The 20,713-nt window shown below is 41.1% G+C and overlaps 2 protein-coding genes across 5 annotated transcripts in view; both read right to left on the bottom strand.

Moving 5' to 3' along the window:
• LOC146555904 (chemokine-like protein TAFA-2) overlaps window positions 1-13,129 on the bottom strand; it is a 92,884-nt gene extending 79,755 nt beyond the window's left edge. For both annotated transcript variants that reach the window (XM_085252919.1, XM_085252918.1), the window contains exon 1: window positions 12,146-13,129. The gene's annotated coding sequence lies outside the window, so the exon portion shown is untranslated. The remainder of the gene's footprint in view (window positions 1-12,145) is intronic.
• Window positions 13,130-13,257: 128 nt separating this feature from the next.
• etv6 (ETS variant transcription factor 6) overlaps window positions 13,258-20,713 on the bottom strand; it is a 33,399-nt gene continuing 25,943 nt past the window's right edge. For all 3 annotated transcript variants that reach the window (XM_085252917.1, XM_085252915.1, XM_085252916.1), the window contains exons 4-8: window positions 19,012-19,146; window positions 15,805-16,428; window positions 15,525-15,667; window positions 14,005-14,105; window positions 13,258-13,878 (exon numbers count right to left, since the gene is read on the bottom strand). In XM_085252917.1, coding sequence (XP_085109043.1) covers window positions 13,776-13,878; window positions 14,005-14,105; window positions 15,525-15,667; window positions 15,805-16,428; window positions 19,012-19,146 — 1,106 coding nt within the window. In that variant the 3' untranslated portion in view covers window positions 13,258-13,775. The remainder of the gene's footprint in view (window positions 13,879-14,004; window positions 14,106-15,524; window positions 15,668-15,804; window positions 16,429-19,011; window positions 19,147-20,713) is intronic.

A 20,713-nucleotide genomic window follows, 5' to 3' on the forward strand; every position in this document is an offset into this window, starting at 1 on the left:
TTAAATATATGTATGTACTGAACACACGAGGATAAAAATAAAGAAAAAAGTCAAGAAAAAGCAGCTGATTTATTGGACGATTTGTCAGTTGGCTGTTTTATTTTATGAGGACTGACATGACTTGAGTTATTGAGCCTTGGAGCTGCTGGTAGACAGATTTTACTGCTGCTGGAGCGTAGCTTCATATTTAGCATTAGGACAAAGGAAGTTCAATATTTGGCACAGCCATATATACACCCAAACATTACATTTGTCAAAGTGTGACTCTAATGTTTAGCAAATCAACTGACGAGTATGATAAATGTGTAAGGAAATGTACCAGTTAGACAGTCAGTATAATTGATCACACATTGCTTCCTCTTGCTAGCTCTCTAACTTCCTCCTAGGCTTGTTTCACTTAATGATCCAGTTAATGTTTGGAAACAAGAATGATTTCTTTTAACCTCCAATAATAATGAACAAGAATGTCATTGGAAGTCAATTCGAAAAACATAATGGTAGACAGTGGTAGTACCATAATGTCACTGGAGGATAATGGACAATAATAATAATAACATGAGTAACTGTTAATCAGATGGACTGAATCTGTTTTTTAATTTAAACCAACAGACACGTGAACCCATTTTCCATCTGATAGTTCTGACAGGCGCACTGTGCACCCTAGCAGACGCCCGTATCTTCATTTTCCATACGCCTGCTCACAACAGCTTTACTTGCACATCAGTGTCAGCAGCATTTCAGCTCTATCCAGCAGTCTGTGAGACGTGTGAACGCAGTGTTCGTCCCCACTCTGGGTCTGATTTTTCCCAGCCTTACATCTCAGAAGCCCTGAAATTACTGTGTATTATAATATTATATAACATCTCTAATTTACAGCAGGTACCTACCTCAGTGCAGACTTTCTCACATACTGAACAGTTATTAATGAGGCGATCAGCAATCTTTGGAACTGATAATTTGATGTTATGAAAATGCAAATTGCCCAAAGTTGCCTCTTAAAGTAAGGCTTTGATCTTGATCTAAGGCTAGACTACAATCTTGCTTTTTCTGCTGGGTCAGTACATATATATATATATATATATATATATATATATATATATATATATATATATATATATATATATATATACATATATATACACACACACACACACACACACACATAATGCAACAGAAATCCAGGAGTGTTGAATGTATCACCAAATAGATGCATTCTTACAGATCCAGAAGGCAGGGCCAATCATTGGTGTTAATTTGAAATCATACTTCCACCACTTAATGCATGTAAATTCAATATTCTCCCTTATTTTAGCTCTGTTTTGTTCTCCACCAACCTACGACGGAATTATCTACTTTTCTTTTAGCTGTGCTCACTGGAGATTTGATTTATGGAGTGTTTGGCGCAGAAAGCAACCGCATGTTGCTATTGGAAACAATGTTGCAAACTTATGTCCAAAACAATTAGCTGAATGACACAAAAACACTAGGAGGACTTTTTGGGTGCATTGGGCTGAACTGTTGACTAACGCAGCTTTAATTAGACAGCCTCCATGTCTCATCCCACCTTGATACATGTAGGCTTTTGCCTCTGAAAAGTGTCTGCAGAACTAAAACCAACATTTTCTTCTTGCTGCCTCATTTCTCCAGCTCTCTCTCTTTCCCTGCCTCTCTGCTTCCATCTCCTCCTCTCTCCCCTCATATCTCCAGCTGTCGCCTGGTATAATGTAAATGAGCCTCTCAGCACAGAGCCTATGATGGTGTCAGCCCTCTCCTTAGTCTCTGGTCTCATTAGAAGCCTAGTGCAGCTGACATTTACCCGGCTACTGTGTTGACTAGCTCTTCATGCGGGGCACATGGGTCAAAACAATACACAAGGAAACTTTAACAATCTCAACCCCTTTGGAAAGTAAGGTTCCTGGAGCCTGTGACATAATTGAATGTTGACAAAAAGTACAAAAATGCCAATAAACAAGGCTTACCGTGGGCATCTAGATTAATGCAGATTCTGCAATGACAGCAAATATATTCAGATTTCTGTTTTATTATACTACAAATGCACAAAAAGCTGAACTTGTAAAGGTTGTTTTCTACAATGACCTCACGGTCGATCCAGTGATAAAGTCATTACGCAGTCTTAATTTTAGATTTGCTTTGATTTCAGTGAACAGCATACTTCTCCTGAGCCCTACAGTGAGGTGCAGAAACAGCTCTGTGAGGTTGAAATTAATAGGATGGCCATAGCTATTTCCTGACTCTTCATCCTCTTGGGACCCTGCAGCTCTGTTTTTCTGCGGTCTTCTCATCCTGTTTCTAATGCCTGACTCTGTGTAACCCTTATCTCCATGCTCGCTACAAGGCCTGATAGGACTCTGTGTGTAAGCAATTAAAACGGCTTATTTGCCAGATAAGTGGGGGACAGCGGTCAGATATGAAAGCCACAGGCTGCCAGTATCACGTCTTTAAGTTACAACCCCCGGGTTAAATAGCCCGAGGGCACGGAGTGAACCAAATGAGGCGTAGAGCTCTCTCTCTGTGTGTGTGTGTGTGTGTGTGTGTGTGTGTGTGTGTGTGTGTGTGTGTGTGTGTGTGTGTAGAGGGCATGAAATTCTGCCACAGGGAACACACAAAAAATGTGAAAATTAAAGTTTTTCAAAACTAAGTGCACCCCATAAGCCAACAGTTTGTAGAAACACCTTTAGCAACAATAACTTGAATTAATCCTTTTCTATATTCTGTATTTTGGAGAGAGATCCTACAGGTGGATGCCAGGGTGGTGTAGGCTTTGGCAGGCAGGAATGCATGAGAAGTAATGGGAAGTCTTGCAGCTTAAATGGACCACCAAATTGCGAGGGTGTGTTTGGTACAGGGTGTAAGGGAAGGAAGTTGTGCTGCATGGGCAGTTGAAGTTGCTAGCCTGAACTAGCTCGCAGGCACTGCTCAATTTAAGTTTTTTTCATTTTATACTGCAAAAGAAAGAAGAATATGTTACATTTTTTCATTTGCTTAACTGTTTTGGGCCCTTGGATTTTATTTGACGAGTTCGTACATGCACGCAGTTGATAATCGTATCATTTCATGTATATTTGAGTTTGTCATTTTTTAATAGTTAACTTTGTATTTGCACCCACAAATTGTCACTTATTAAAAGTGACTCATTACATCTCTTTGTCGTAGGTCTGCATTGTAATACAATGTTCCATTGCATAATTAGCCTTACCAATACTTTTCCAGTAATGGTACACATTAGCATTTGCATATACAGATATCTGACAAACCAAATTATACTGTTATCGTTGCTCTTAACTGACTGCTTCATCAAAATCTGACAGTTAAAAACTGCTCGCAACAAGCTAAATTGCGGTCTTTTACAGTATTTTTGACAGCACTTCTGTGATGTAACATGTTATCTGTCATTTAAGTTAACCTTCCAGTCTCTGAATTCTTTGTACAGATTGGCATGTCTGTTAGCAAATTGGTTATGTTTCTCTGTTGATATGTGGAGCCTTTAAACGTCTTTTACAGATGGGGCTTGTGGTTTCTGAGTGCTTTCTCGTCATTGTGTGAGAATTGCTGTGTACTTTTTTTTTTTTTAATCCACAACTCGATAAAACCTAAAGATTCTCACTTTAAGGATTCAAACCTGATTTAACATTATAAAACAAAGTCTGGTCTCTGGTCGTGTTAGATGTCTTCAGCTATAAATGTCACGGATGAGCTGGCAGCTGTGAAGTTCAACCTTTCCTGTCTGTTCTATTTATTATTGTGTCTGCGTACTAAAATGTATCTATACCTTCAAAACATGACACACTGGAACACAAACTGCTGCCGTCACAGTGTTGTAATGTTCATACAATGTTTTGCCATTTAACACGGTTACACTGATATCCAAAAACTTTGAAAAATAGATCAGTTGACATTTTCTTTCATTATTGTCTGGCTGCTTTATTTTTAGAAGGAATAATTATTCTTTTTTTTTTTCTTTTTTTTAAACAGATATATGAAAATAATCTGCTGCTGTTGTTCAGTAGTTCTTAACAGTGTAATAACTTGTAATTGCAGAGAAAGAATAAGATGTTTTTTGTTCATGAGTGATGATCCATCTGTGAAGCCTGGACATGTTCACCGTCGACTGTAGAGTTAGCACAAAGACTGAAAAACAGATTTGTTAAAATGTGTGAAACTTCAGCTAAATCTAGTGTAGCTGCATTTTAATGTGTAATGATCAGAGATGGGCAGTAATCCGATTACTTTTTTCAGGTAACGAGTAAAGTAAGGGATTACTATTGCAAAAACGGTAATGAGATTACCGTTACTTTCCCGTAGGAACGCTGCGTTACTGCGTTACTAAAACCGTGATTTTTTTGCGAGAATGTCTCATGACAGTGACGTAAGCGAGTGCGACGTTCGTGACAACAGCTGTGTGCAGATCAACAATGGATCATATATCGAGTGCAGAGAGAGTATGAGCGTGCAGCGTTTAAAGCGTGGAAGTACTGACCTTACTTTGAGTTTGATTCCATAAAAAGTGACAAAAACATTAGTGTCCGCTGTGCGTGGGAAGAAAACTTCTTTTTACAGCGAAAAAACCCCTAAACTTCCGAGCAAGCACCGAGTAGCTACGACGTGATGGGAAACTCACAGAGAAACTCAGGGATTCTTCCACTGACCGCGGCACACCTGCACCAGGGTAAACCTCCGCCTACCCCACTCCTGCTTTACAGGTGAAAATAGAGCAACAGGACCGCTAGTCTTTGATGTTATTTATTTTCTGCTGTGTTTTACTTGCATCTATTTGAGAGAGTGAGTGGTAACACAAAAAATATTTTATTTTATGTGCTGGAATGTGCAGAAAATAGGTTTAAATGTTAAACTAATTTCTTCCAGTCAGAGAATGTTGCATATAATTAAATGTTTGCTTGATGCATAAAGTTAAAAGATTAAAACTAATAAAACAAGTTTTAAAAAGAGACTTTTCCATCTGATTACATTTTGTATGATGGATTATGCAGAAAAAGTAGAATTGGGCTGAAAGATCTATCGCTTTATCACCTCTTCAGATTGTAAATCGTGTTTTTAAAAAGTAACTAAGTAATTAATTACTTTTGAAAATAAGTAATCAGTAAAGTAACAGGATTACTTTTTTGGGGAAGTAATCGGTAATTAGTTACTGATTACTTTTTTCAAGTAACTTGACCAACACTGGTAATGATAACATAGCATAACTAAAGTTAAAATCTTATTATAATACAAACATTAACAATTACGCTAAAAGCTACAGCTAAATATTTAACTAGCCTAGCTTAGCAGAGTTGTACTCACTACTATCTGTTTAGCCTTTAGCGAGGGACGTTAACTTAAGCCAAGCACTTAAATCTATTATATCTGTACATGTATTGTTTAACAATGTATTTACTAGGTGACCTTGTTGGTTTCATTTAAAAAGAAATTCAAGGGCTTGAAATCTTATATTTGGTACAGTTTGGCAAAGCCTTAAAAAGTCAAACCATTATCTAAATTAACTGGTTGTATAGATCATCAGACAATCCTCACAGACAATCGCAGAGCAGCCTGCTGTTGGAACACATTCAGGTAAATATAAGAAATCAATAACTGAGGTAGACTTTAAAGACAGCAGGCTCACAGCAAACAAACTTTTTGAAGTATACCCATCACATCAGGTTTATTTAATTTTTACAATAAAGTTTCAAATCCATCTACAAGCTGTAACAAATACCAGCAGCTCAACGTTTCTCAAGCCGGCGGTCTCTTGTGGATTCCCGTATCGGCTTCAAAAACAGGCGTGAGACATAAGAACATGGATAGATTGGACAAAGAGAAAAAGCGAAAGCAGCAGATTTCACTCTGTAGACGACGCAGCAGATTGACGCAGGAGGAGAAGACTTCGACCTTGGTCTCGACCTGAACAAACTGTAATGAGTTCTGAACTTTCTGCCTCAGCTCAGTATTGTTGTGGTTTTCAGAGTGCTGAGAGCTGGCAAACAGGATATTGAGTCCCAGATGGGCTTTGGCTCACATCATGAAAGTACTGGAGGCCCACAGCTCTGCACACGCCATCAGCCATCGAAATGAAACTGAGGGAAGGGGATGAGTGGAGGAGATGTGAGAAGAAGGGCGAGGCAAGAAGTTTTTCTGCTGTCCAAAATACGAGTTGGTGTGTTTGTTTGGAGGCTTTCGGAGGCTGGAGTTATCCTGCGTGACGGGCGCGTGTTTAGAAGCCACTGGGCCACACAGAAAGCAACACTAGGACGCTGCTGAAGGGATAAAACAGCCACATGGGGGGAATCCTGGACACAGACCAGTGGATACCCGTTTCCTCAACATCTTTTTCGGTCGCTCTCACCCTTCTTGTGTCTCTCTGTCTTTTTTTCTTCCTCTGCATGAAATAGGATCACATTTAACTGGAGGACTCTTTCATATGGAGGAGGAGGAGGACAGCGTGCAACGAAGAAAACATGGCTCTTCCAGCAAAGGGACACTCAGGGATGGATTGAGAGGGGAAAAAAAATATTCAGAGCGTATGATGCAGAGGAAGTACAGGAAAAACTAAATGTCAGCAGCTGTAACAGATCTGTTACTTTCCATCATATTCCCAATTTTGGAATGTTTTTGTAGGACATTGAAAGTATTTTTGAACCCTGGACTTGTGGTTATTTTTCCTACACTTCAGGGAATTCCAGACATACCAGAGAATATCACATTTTGTAATTTATAAATCCAGGACCAACATTCAAAGTGAGAGCAGGTGGTGTATATAACCTTGCCATGCAAAGGTTGTAAAGATTGTCTTAAAAGTGTAGCTATTCTGTTTGGCTTGTCTGAAATCGACAGTAAAGTTATCAGTCAGTTAAATAATCTGTTACATGTCTTCATTTAGTGTCACCACAATCAGGTTCCTGTGCACATATCCACAGAAAAAGCATGAAAATGAATAGAATACCTTTAAGGGAATACTGGGGGAAGGACTGTGTCAGAACTACTGTGACGGCGTCAAACCAAGGAAGCAAAAAATAAAGAACTAAGATCGTTTACATGTACCCACAGCATTTATGAGCGATGAGGAAAGTAACGAATACCGGCTCAGGGAGGATGGACTGAAAATTAATGACCATTTGAGAGCTGTAAGTTCTGGAAATTTAAGGAAAATGTGGAAATTACATGATCACAAAAACATGTTCCCCTCTTTTTTTTTCCTTTTTTTTTGTCCAAGTATCTTTGAGTGGAAGGAAATAACTGGGACTGGGATGAGGTAATCCATTACTTAGACATGATATGGAATAGAGTTGCTGGTAGGTTTTAAATTCCTAACAAGATTAGAAAATTTAAAAAATTAAAATAGTATTTATAACATTGCTGATTCTCCTGGTCTTGATTTGCATGTTTTACCTTATTGGTAAAACTGCCAAAAATTAAAAATACCTCTGTCATTGCTGTTAAGCTTTCCATTAAACATAAAACGCATTCATTTCAATAAATATTTGTGAGGTCAAATCATAAGAAATCTATCGCTTAAATAAAAAGATTTTTTTCACAATAAAGTAATAAAAGAGGAATACAGTAGAGGTGATAGCGTTCCCTTATATCACACAACACTTTGAAAAAGAGCACAGTGCTTTACAACTTATTAGATCACCACCCAGTGTGAGGACCTCGCCACAGCTGCCCCAAATTTACAGTATTTTTTTAACCAGGTATTGAATTACACTGATTACAGACATGCCCATAAACATCAGTAAAAAGACGGGTGTACATGACATTCTTTTATAGTTTTGCACATCCTCACTCGGCTATTTTAAGTATAATAACTGAGTTTGCTTATTTATAACTGTAGTTATACTTTTTTGTAATGGTTCTATTTGCTTTGATCAGAGTTTAATTTTTTTTTATGTAATAGATAATTTCCAAAATATTTTTATGCATCTGTAATGGTGAATCCACCAGTATACACAAGTCTTTAATAGTTGTGATATTTTAAATTGTAAATATATCATTATTATTATTTTTATCCATGAATTTTTTACATTTACCATTAACATTGAAGTCCAGTTCGCTCCAATATGAGTATAAAACATGAAATGAGTTTGCTATTTAAATAAATAACATTATCTATTTTAGTTTTAAACATGTTTTTGACAGATTTCTAAAATATTTGTGTTTTCTTGCTTTTATGACAGGTGGTCGAATAAGGAATCTATTTATCACTGACCTTCAAGTCACCATTTATGACCTCCAGTTGTATATTTATATGTGCCTCTGTGATTTTAATTGTAAGAAAGTCTCCTATCATAAATTTTATCCATCTTTTCTTACAACTTTCCATAGTTTTTAACAGAAATTGCTCCACTGGTGTGTAGTTTCCCCACTGCTTATCACTACATTGTAATGCTTTGCAGTGAATCACATACCAGACCCAAAATCATTTTTTATGTTCCTGTAATGGTTGTAATGTTTACAGCTGCAGAAGCCTTTAGGCGGATACTTGAAGCCCAGATGGGGAAAACAGCCCAGTTGGCAGCAGGTTAATGTTATTACATGAAAAAGAAAAAAATGATTCATTCCAGTAGGACATTTCAAAATATATGACATAGATATAGGAAACAATACAGGTGTGATGAACACAAATAGAGCCATTTTTAAAATGCATAGTAATTAATAAGCTCATTCAGTTAATATGCTCACAGCAGTAGAGTAAGGATGGACAACACTGTAATAAATAAAATAACAAAAGAGGAAAATGTGACAGTACATTGCCCGTTGTTGTTAAAGAAGAGTATAGGCATTTCTTTAAATGGTTAAATTCAGTCACTGCCTTCATTACAATAAATGTTGTCAATTTATCATTTTCTACTTTATGCTTTCCCACAAGAAGCTGAACTTTTTGCCTTATTTTCACTGTAAAACATGGCAGCACGAGAGTGAGGTTTTAAACAGTTTAAACCAGTTGTGGCAATTTTTTTTGGAGTGCACATGTGTGGATTTTCCTCTTACAGTCAGGCATCCGGGTTAGGCTGCCTATCAATCAGCCCCGTGATTGACAGGCAGCCTGTTCAGGGTGGATTTCAGCTGGGATCGGCTCCTGGTAATGAATCACTTTTCTTATACGCTACTACCTGATCAAGATGGATCTTCGTCACCATACACTGGGCCAGCTTGCTACTCTATAACACAGTGAACATCCAATGAATGCTTGTTGTTCAGAAACACAAAGGAAAAAAAAACAAAAAAACACTGACAAATCTGTGTAATTAACATTTACGCTGAAGGCTTTGAACCAGCACTGAATCTTCAAACTTGTGAAAGGAAATGTGGGAAATAAAGGCATGTGGAAGAAGCAAAGTGAGAAAAGAATCTAATCAGAAGGAGAAGACCGAGGTCAGAGCAGGAAATATATCGGAACCTTTAGCTGCTTTCATATCATTTCTGCAGAGCTCCTGTTTATTCAGCGGCTGGTGAATTTGTTTTAGTTCAGATGAAACAGAGAGAGAGGAGAGAGAGCTGCACATTAAATAGAATGAGAAAGGGAGTGAGGAGGGGGGAGAGAAAAAGCCTCTCGCTTCCTACTTACATCAAACAACCGCACAGCGGGTGCCAATCAGCTGCCGATATTTTACACAAATTCCAATCATTTCTGTTGAGGAGAGCGCAAAGTCGCGTATCAAGGAGCCGCAGCAGAGCACCTGACCTCCTCTGAGGTCTTTCATTTGAGAGATGAGGTGGATTTAAAAAAAATAAATCCCAGAGCAGTTTGCATACAGGTGTCATCCAAGACATTCAAAAGAGTCTCTGTACAAGAGAAAGTCTTTATTTCATAGAACTAGTCATTGGAAAGAGTCTAACAGGGTGGTCAATAGCGTGCCTCGCAGGCATGGGGTCAAAAAAATGATTTTAATGAATGAATCAGGAGCACATCACTCTGAAAGAGGCCCGAGGGATCTTGTGCTGCTTGGATTTTATTACTTTGGTATGACTTCAAATCAAGACATCTTCCATCATGGTGCACTTGATTTGTGCAGTTCCTGTTTACTCTCTAACTAAAACCCCCAAAGAAAAAGAAGTTTCCAGGCTAATTCAGAGACAGCCCCCACCTCCCGCTGATGCTTGTGTGTTGCCCGTCACAGCTGTTCGGCGGCAGTGCTGGGTCGGCCTGGTTGGCGAGGAGCAGCGGACCATGAAGCCTCAGTGTCACTGCTTCGGATCAATGGCCAGGCAGAGCCAGGACGAGGTTGTGTGACCTGCCCCTAAAAGGTGACATTGGCCGATCCGCCGGTGCTGGCCAGGCATCCGGCACCAGTTCGCCCAGCTGGACCGAGGGAGGGGGCCCGGTTTGACCTGAGCCAGGCGAGCTCAGAGCCATTAAAGCTCATCGTTCACGCCGGAGGAGCTGCTGCTAATGCTTCCAGCTAATTGCAGACTGCTGGGGCTGCCAGTTCTTTTTCTGAGGGGAAGAAGAGTTTGGCTGCTAAAAAAAAAAAAAGAAGTCACTATTAGTTGCCAGATGATGTCATAGTGTGGTTTGCTCCAGCCCTGTGCTGAGACACAGCAGTGGTGGAAGAGGGAGTCTGACCCTTTATTCAGTACACTCACATAAAAATATTCCAAGCAAATGCTCCGAGTGGAAGGAAACGAGACAGAAGATTTATTCTACGTGTTCCACTTAGACTGAACTACTTCATACACTGTGTGTTTGCTCAGATCAGTGGTTCCCAACTTAGGTGCAGCGCTCCTCCAGATAGGGAGGGAAAAGTCTCTCTTCACGTGGAAAACAAACAGTTTTTCTCCAAGAGGCCACATCAGAAAGAAAAGATCTCAAAAGGTCATCGTGTTTATGTTAAACTGGAATATGAAAAGTAGCCGCAGCTATATTTGAAAACATAGTTTCATGCGTTTGAGCATGTAGTTACTTAGATTTGTGTACTTTTATGTGGCTCTGTAGCTTATTTTTTAATCTATTAATCCTATCCAGCAGGGATTGTGAAGAGTGGCTGGTATTAGATATGGAAACATGAAGCTGCTGACAGTAACTGGAGCTTTAGCGTTGTTTCATGTAGCGTTTTTAAAGCTAAACGTTGTAATTGGATAAAGGTCGAGAGAGAGGTGGAGTGGCAAGTTACCCGGACACGTGATGTCGAAATAAAGGTCGAGGGGATGGGGAGGGTAAGACGAGGAAGACAGCAACTGAAAGAGGGCTCCACACTAATTTAAAGGTAGCTTGGATCATCATGAGGAGTTATTTAACCTTTAGAAGCATTTTAAAACCATTTCAATAAAAAAAAAAAAGTGAGTTGGATTGTGGCACATGATTTTGGAAATACAGTTACAAAAACAGGTGAAATTCTGCTGTTTAAGGAAGCTGTCTGATAATTATTTTTTAAAAACGTGCTCCTAAAAGTTGTTTTTACATCAGGCCAGTGTGTGCTTAGACTCCATCTCATCAGGTTTTATTCCTCTAGCTGCTTCCTGTTTCACTTTGGAAATGAAAACCTCACGTCTAGTGGCAGCAGCAGACGGGGAGCCCATGTGAACCTCCAGCCACTGTGTCACACCATTTCATCATCACAGGGTTTATTTGCTTCTGGTGAAACCACGTTAGCCTCAGAACAGGAGGTCAAGCTGATAAAATGAGTCCACTCACATCTGTAGTCTTATATACATACGAAGTTTCTTACTTGCACTAAAATCAGAGCACACAAGCATGACCCCAGGTCCAGGATCCTCTGCTCCAGACTCCAGTGCAGACTACCGTTTATTGACTGAGTGAAGCTAGACTGTCACCTCTGCCTGCTCTACACTGCTGTATATCCAGGACTCCCAGTGAGGCGGCATCGATTTGAGGTAGTGAAATTAACTGAATTGATTGTCAGTCACTGCCGCTAAACTCGCAATGAGAAAACTGCACCTCCTAAAGCCCGACTCTTCTACTTTCTTTTTCAGGAGTTACTGCAATTAGAGCAAAAAATAGATCCAAATGTATTTTCTGGTTATTAGGGGGGCAATGCAAATATGACTATTTTTAATGGGGAGAGGCTCGATTGGACAAATGCGACACTTGAGTGGTTTTTACGCGCTGATCGGCGAGTCTTCCCGCCACCCACCCAGGGCCGTGAATGACGGCTTGCATGGCTCTTACCTGTAGTTGTCCCACTCCCTTCCCGCACTTTAACGCCCTATTAAACCATCGGCGAGGCTGCTGGTGTTACAATCCAGTGACGTCCCTGTGCTCTGGAGACATTTGCGTCCTGGGGGAAAAAAAACAAACCAAAAAAAAAAAAAAAAAAAGACGGGAGTGGTGGCTTGTCTTGCCCCTCCGGATGAACTCGAACAGGCTTATTGCTTTCGATTATTCGTCTTTTTAAAAGAGCGGTGATGGCACCTCATCCACCACAGAGGTGAGTCTCCTGAATCCAAACCCTTTGTTTTAATCCCGATAGTCCACAAACCCGACGAAAGCCTGCACAGCTGTCTTATTAGGTTCAAATGGGTCCTGTTGTGCGCATTAGACGGGTGATAATCACCCGTGATATCAGCTCGCACTCTTCAGATGGAGTGAGGTGGATCCCATTAGTCACTTCAGCCCACAGTCTTTGCTCAGCCGCGTCTCCTCGCAGTCTGACAGCTCCGCTCCGTGCGCACTAACTTTTATGGAGACTCCAGAGCGCACGGCGCGCATCCGCTACCTCTGCTGGTAGCGTTACAGTAATCGGATTACCGCTATTGACGTAAAAGTCACAAAAGAATGGGTGATCATTTAAAATGGTATTTTTAAAGCTGAAAACAATAACACAAATGTGGGGAACCCACAACACGCGTGTTTCATAATTCATAAAGGCGAGGCTCAAAGCTGCTGCAATTATATGTTAGGAGACAGAAAGCGAGAAGAATGTGAGAGTGTGATCCAAAAGTAGTTCAAGGAGTGAAGCAGAAACTATAAATGATGACTAATCAGGGATTGGTTGCTTTCGTTACTACACACCCGGGCCAGGTCATCAATAACGCCAATGAAAAGCTAGAGATTCTCAGGCACGTGCCACCTGTCCGTCCCCTATTTAACCTTGTGCACTTAAAAACACAGAAAACAGCCTTCGGGCGTCTGTTCCACTCACTGAAGTGTTGATCTGCTGCAGACATCCATCCACATGCCGAGGCTTCCGCCAGCAAAAGTTGTCCACTACTGCCATCATGTGGATATGTGATGCACTCCACTTACAAACACACCCCGAGAGAAATCACATAGAGCACATCTCTGATCAAAAAGTTGTTTATTCCATGGTGAAAACATTCCGGTCACACACACACACACACACACACACACTCACAAATTTCTTTCTTTCATTCTTTTTTTTCTTTTTGTTTTTTAGAAACAGCAAAATTCCTTTGTATAATGCATGTGAGGAGACAAAAACGATCAAACAGTGACATAAGCACAAAGTGATTGGCTTTTGCAGCTCGGAAAGAGAAGGAAACACTTAAAAGAGAGACCTTTCAGTTCAGTCCGTCCGAAAGATCCGAAAACACCCGATGCTGTTTTTTTTTTTTTTTTTTTTTTTTCCCCAGGTTAATATCATCCTAAGGCCATGTCAGGAAAGACTGCATTTCATGCCTCTCCCTGTAGGAATGACACCACTGAACACCTGTGCACGCTTTAATTTCAATGTTGATTTTTCGAGCTGCTTCTGAAAGGCATCAGCGGCTGTAGTAGTAGTAATAGTAGAAGTAGTAGTAGTAGTAAGCAGTTTATGGACTCGCTTTCCCAGAGTTCCTCAGCATTCCTCCTTGATGTAGATTTGTTCGTCTGTGTCGGACTCCAGGTGCTCCAGCCTGTCCGTCTGTCCGTTCATTATCTCGTCAGGGGTTTTCATGAATCTGTGGCACAGACGAGGCAAGTTCAGCAAATTATTCAAAATCCTGTTTTCTTTTGTTTTATTGATGACTCAAAAAGTAAATAACGGTTTGGAGCAGCGAGACAAGTTTGAAAAGAAGATGATGTACCTGAACAGAAGCCTTTGGCCAGGCTCTTTCCTGATAATGTTCAGTTTGTAGTAGTGTCTCAGTGCTCGCGACATCTTCTCGTACGTCATATTGGTCCTGTTCTGTAAGAGTTAAAACAGCAGGAGCGTCATGAGCAACGCTGTCAGTGTGACAGTGAGGGGACCTGACCTTAATTTAAGAGCAACATTTATTTTGGCCACTTGGTGTCAGTAAAAGTCCACAAAAGCTGAAAAGACCTATACAGCAAGATCCTGTTTGCTGTATAGCGTGCTTAATGTTTCAGCAAATAATTATTAATTTACACAACCAGCAGGCAGGAGGAGGTAGGAGATACACAACCAAACAAGAGGCCAAACAAACAACATACACCTGAGGGGCACTGGAATCCCCATCATCCAGAAAATCAAGCCATCAAAAGGTCTTTTTTGTATGCACAAAACCTTTGACGCTTCACGTAGTTGTGGTTTCAGTGTCAGAGCTCAAAATGTTTTTGGAACATTTTCAGTCACAGTGTTTGTCTTTGTGCGACGGCACCTGCTCTTTGGAGCTAACATTTAGACACGTGTTGCTAACCGGTCTTCCATTAGCTAAAAGCTTGTCCTGCACTGCAGAGCTGGGGCGCTCTACAGCAGGATCACATCTGCTAAAGCACAAATTCATCTTAATTGTTGGCCAAAATTAACAAAACTAAAGTAGTGTTTTATCACAAATACTGGTGTTATTCTTCTAATGTTGTGTTTTCACTCAGCACATAAAAGCACAAGCTGCACGACTCTAGCGCTGCGTCTGCATCACTTACTGTGGTGAAGAAACAGTTGAGCGTGAAAGGGAAGTTGTTGAGTTACAGGTTGAGCTACATTCCTGCCACTCTGACTGGAAGAAGATCACAGAGGAAATGATCTTTCTCGGACTAGTTCCTCTACTCCTCCCCTTCGAAGGGAGCCAGCTGAGGTGGTTCCTGAATACTTCCAGGTGGGGTGTTTAAGACATGTCCTACTAGGAGGACACCATAGATGAGATCCAGGACACCGTGGAGAGATTGGCTCTCTCGGCATAACTCGACCGAATCACTGACACTGACATCACCGATTTAATTCATCACAAAGCCTGGCTAACACACAGGTAGTGTCCTTACAGCTAAGACAGATGAAACACTAAATCCATCAGTGTGTCTGTGTTTACACTGAGCTGCTGTATTTCACTCAACTTTACATCCTATCAGCATTTCTACCAGAGTGATGAAAAGAAGCATCTGTTGTGCCAGGAAACATTTGTTAGGACTATAAAACTGAAACAAGTCGACAAAATTGTCGGAAAAAACCCCAAAAAACAAAAGTTCACTATTCAGTGATTAAGGTGCTTAGTTAATCAAGTCTCTGTCCTGATGTTTTATAAGAATAAATGAGTTAGTGCAGCTTTATGGTTGTAGGAATGACGATAAAAAGTCCCTTCTGTTGTGCTGCTCTTTTATATGCACTGCACATAACCACTGAACACCTAGAGCCCGTGTGTGTATGTACCTTGTGATTCCCCCAGAGCCTGGCCAGGCCGTTGGGGTCCATGATGCGGAAGACTTTGCTCTCCGGATCCTCCCAGCGGATGTAGTTCTCGTACCTGCTGTCTGAAAGGAGCTGGTAGACGTAGTCCCACAGCAGCCTGCAGTCTGCCAGAACCCAACAGGGAAAAGACAGAGTGAGCCGCTATCAGCAGATTCTCTGAAAAAGTTCCCATGCAAGGTTTCTGCCACAGATGCCGCCTCACGCAGCTTTGATGCTCGGCTCCGTCGCCGCTAAATCTTACCTGCTATCCGCCCGATGGGCATCTGCTGCTCCTCTGGAGGAGACACGGGCATGATGACGTGGTTCCTGTAGAGCGCCTCCTCCTGCTGCTGCTGTAGTAACTGCTGCTGTTGTTGCTGCTGATGCTGCTGTTGGTGCTGCTGGGCTAGCTGATGATGGTGTCCGTGGACTTTCCCCTCACGGCCGTTCTCCAGCGTCACCTGAGACAGGGGTCCCCCGCGGTTGTGCCTGAAGTCCATGCCAGCAGCCCCGCCACTCCTGCTTGGACTGAGGAGCAAAGGGTTCATGATGGCGCTGGGCATGAGTTGGATAACGCGAGGAGGGCCTGCCTCCTGGCCCCCAGGGCTGCCTGGACAGGGGGCTTCTCTGGGTGTAGCGCAGCGCCCGTTGGGTGCAGCCGGGGACACCGACAACGGGTACATTTCCTCCGGCAGGTGGTGATTGCTGTCGGGCAGCTGGGAGAAGGTTTGCAGGGAGTCCTCATTGGCGGGGCGAGGGTGGTTCGGCTCGGTGGGTGATCGTCGCGGGGCCGGGTGGTGCGGCGAGCGGGAGCGGTGCCGCAGTTCGATGGTTGGTGGATGCTGGGGGATGGGTTCTGTACCACGTGGTCCCCGTCGTACCGTTTCTGAGAGCACAGTTTACAGAGTGTAATAAATGTGTAAACCCAGAACAGTCTCCTAGAACGTAAGCTGGAAATTGATCAGCATACGGCAGGAAATTCTATTTTGGATATTCTACATGTTGCTCGATTAATTTACACAAAGAAGAACAATCAAGAATCTGAATCTCAACACCAAATCTTTCATTTCCCTAGAGCCAGCAGGTTTATATGACTCCCAGTGTTTACCTTACAGGTGTGCAAGCACCAAACTAAACACTGCTCTTTATTTGAGGCCAGCAGTCACTGAGCAGAGACATACAACACAGAAGGTGACACTTGGACTAAATCTGGTCTCAAAGACGACAGCATCCCTCTCAGAGTCTCAACTCACTATCAATATTAAAATCTTTCATAACTTGTACTGACTTAAGGGCCGTGATGTTGGCTTATATTAAAATGTGAATGTTCTGATGCTACTGTTCGTGTGCATGCCCAGCTTGGCTTTCACCGGAAACAAACAGCAGTATGAAGAGAACGTTTAGATTGCAAAGCACGAAATTCTTTTCATATTTTTATAGTCATGTAACTTGTTTCCTGCTGCTGTGATTTATCACCACAGCGAGCCAGCTACAAGGTGCTGATCACGAGCGTCACACAAGTCCGAAAACAAAAACACTAGGTGTCACTAATATTCTACTTTTTGGATGAGCATGCCTAGTGTTTTTATTTTTGAGGCATTTTGGGCAAAAAATTGCCACAACTCATACTGTTGTTCTTTGAATTTTGCTCTGATTTTCAAATATCTGTGGTGGAACCTGAGACAAGGAAGGCAGCTGCAGAAAGCAGTCTGCCTGTAGCGTTCGGTGTGCTTTATTGTTTAAATAAAGCTGCATTTCCTTGTAGAGCAGGTTTTACTGTCAACATTTGAAGTTACGGCTCCATCTCATTGTTGGTGTGTCACATTTCCTCAGATCAGAGCCAGAAAACAGTCTCAGGTATCCACTCGAACATGATTATTACTTCCTTGTTTTCAACAAAGCAGGGTGTCGAGTAAAAGCGCCGGTGCGTCATAGAGGACAACGGCAGACGTAATCTGTAGCAGAATAATTCTAAGATATTTTCATTCAGATTCAGTCTTGTTTTGTTCGGTTTCACAGTGTTGCCTTTTTAAGGAAAAAACTTTTTGCAATAATTGTGTTATTGGTCTAATGACGTGGGTTTATGTAGCCTGATACACAGAAATATGATTTATTATGGAGACAAAGATGCATTACTTATAATAATGTCAGCGCTGTTTCCAACAAACTGTTACTATTTTAAGATAATATGCACTTTATTTCTTAAAAAGTCAAACAATGGCACAACGATCTTTGTTTGACTCTCATGAGCAGCTTCATTCGCAACTTCGAAAGTGGTTGTTGCTGTTAAAGAAGGTCTTATCTCAGTTACTTGGTTTAAGAGTTCATCTGCTCTATCCAGCCCACACAGAGTGATTACTCAGTGTCAACGAAGATGTGAAAAGTACAACTGTTAGTTCAGTTTATGTTTGATTCGTTATCACAGCAAAACAAATGAGTTACAATCACAGTTTCATTGTAACTATTCGTTCTTATTGTGGCAGCTAAGTCTACGAAGCCACCTTTTCCTAAATTAGTGTAAAGACAATTTTACATTAACATATATTATTTCAGCCTTTATCGGGATAAACATCATTTAAAAATCTCAGCTTGTAGTTGTGTTAAGAGTTTGTTAAGATGCTGTTGTGACAAATTGGGCTCGCATTAACTACAGTGGTAATGTAGCTGCTGTGGATCGCAACGTTTTTGTGTTATTACCCAAACATGAAACAAAGTGTCTGACAGGGGACAGAAATTTTTGGGAACAGTTTAAACATTAGTTGTCATATTTATTGTACGGTGTAATTGTTAATAGTATCGGCACTATTTTAAGCTTTAAAGAGCAAATGAATGAGTATATTTATGTTTCTCTCTGGGTATTAGACATGCATGTTAGAGTGACTGTGATTCTAAACTTTTCACAGGTGTGAATGTGAGCATGAATATTCTCTCTGCGTTAGACCTGCTACAGACTGGCAAGAGCGCACACCAGCGCTCAGACAAGCAGGATAGTCCAGCCGCACCACAACTCTGAATTGGATAAGAGTTTATACTTCTACTCGTGACACTGACAATGACTGTAAGGGTGCTCGGAAATCATTTATTTATATAAAACATGTACATAAATTGTACATGCATGAATTGTTTTAAGTTAATTGGACATTTCAGCAGCTAGTTATTTATGCATTCCATCATATTTTCTAATTTTTCATATCACATGACCGTTTGGGCACAAGCATCACCATCTATCATGACATCTGACATCTTTATACAATAAAACTCTGAAAATGCAGCACACCAGCTCCGTATTGGAATTATGTTATTTAAGCGCACTCTAAATAAATTTGCTTACTATTAGCAAAAAAAAAAAAAAGGTAATGCAGACAAGCTGCTGTAATGAGAATGCATTATTGTTTTGGGTTTTTTTAACTTTTCAAATGCATGTGATGTATGCATGAACAGGGGGCGGGGGAGTGTTTACTGGACTGACCTTCGAGCTTCAGGTGCTGCACAGCGCTTTCAGGCAGCGAATGGAAGGAGTTCCCAGGGAAGTAAGCAGACGGATAAAACACATGAGACTTCCTCTGCTTCAGGATATGTTGCAGCAGCTCGTACAGGACATCCCCTGCAGAGATGCAAAGGTCAGAGGTTACCATGCGTCTCCTGGTAGCCGTTTTACCCCTGCATAATAGGCCAAATTAGCATTGGCATCACAGACTCAAGTTCCACTTCTTCTCCTCCTCTCTGCTTTCCAGGGAGTGTGGAACTTGAGCAATAATGGAATAAATTTAGAGAGGTGCTTCTACGATACAGCAGCCTAGCACTTTGTTTGTTCCTAGAAAAACGTTTTCCTCGATATTCAACACCGTACCCCGATGACCCAGAGGGTATAGAATTGTAAGTTCCCTATCGGGTGACCCTACCCAGTCAGTTTCCTCTTACAGAAGTATTTTTTCTTCCACAGTGCAGATAAAACATTACAATGCAGTTATTAGCTTAGTCAAATGAGAAGCACATTTAGTTTCACAAGAGAAACTCTCTGGGAGCAGTTTGGATTTGTTAAACAAGAAAATGCGCTCGACAAATCCAAATACCTACAGTGCTTAAAGCGTCAGGACATCTAGGAGATAACGACAACTACCGTATGTGTTGACAAAAGTAAATGAGCCATGAGTCTATATGACCCCGGTGTCCTCCTTTAAGTGGTTATATTGCAGTGGCGACACCAGGCACAAAGCTCGAGCAGGAAGTTCACTGAATGATTTACAGCCGTTTTTCTTGTCCGAACACCGACGGCAACAGCTCCGCTCCCAAAATATTTACACTGTTAACAAATGAGCACAGGTACAGTGGATGTGATTCTAGCAGAGGACTGCCTCCACACACACACACACTATCTCAAAGGCTTTGAGAACGAGGAAATGATTCTCATAAAGGAAGTGATGGCAAACACACATGCACAAACAAACACACACACACACCCCTTTCAGTTCTCACTTTCTGGTTCTGTGGCACCGACTTACACCGTGGGGAAAATTCCTGCTTCCTGGTGTTTGCTTTGATTCTGTATTTAATATGCTGCTTTAAAACCACAGCTTTGGATTCTGTCTGAAAACTACAAACTGTACACGATGAATGACAAATACCAGCAAACTAAAGAAACTGCAAAAAGTGTTAGGGGTACGTGATGACATTTGGTACCATTACAACTGGTGATTGCACATATTTCTGCAGAGATGTGCGAGGAAATCGCCTATTTGTGGTTTAAACTGCATAAAAGGCAGTTCATTAAACCATTAAAATAACAAAATCATCCCAAAAAGCCAACTAGAAATTGCCCAACTGTCTTGCCATCTTACATTGGAATCCTGGAGAACTATCTTTACTGTTTCAGGTTTCCCAATAGGTGTTTTCAAGTCCAAACATGTCACTGCAATCGTAACAGGTTCTAACATTCCAGGAAAAAAAACTCAGGCTATTATTTTAATGTTCTATTCTTAGAGCGTCTACAAAAGAGAAATACGCAGAGAGCAGGGACTGATGGGAACAGCACCCTTATAGTCACGCGAAGGAGGAAATGGATACTTCACTAGCCAAAAAATGTGCTCTGTTCCCTAAACTGACGTTTACAGTGAGAGCACGACTGAACAACCACTTGTACAGAAATATGATCAGTCTTATCGCTGTGTGTG

Source organism: Mchenga conophoros, linkage group LG17 (genome assembly GCF_057382185.1).
Source record: "Mchenga conophoros isolate Kocher_MC1m ecotype Shallow Benthic linkage group LG17, M_conophoros_male_GT1.1, whole genome shotgun sequence".
Classification (NCBI taxonomy): domain Eukaryota; kingdom Metazoa; phylum Chordata; class Actinopteri; order Cichliformes; family Cichlidae; genus Mchenga; species Mchenga conophoros.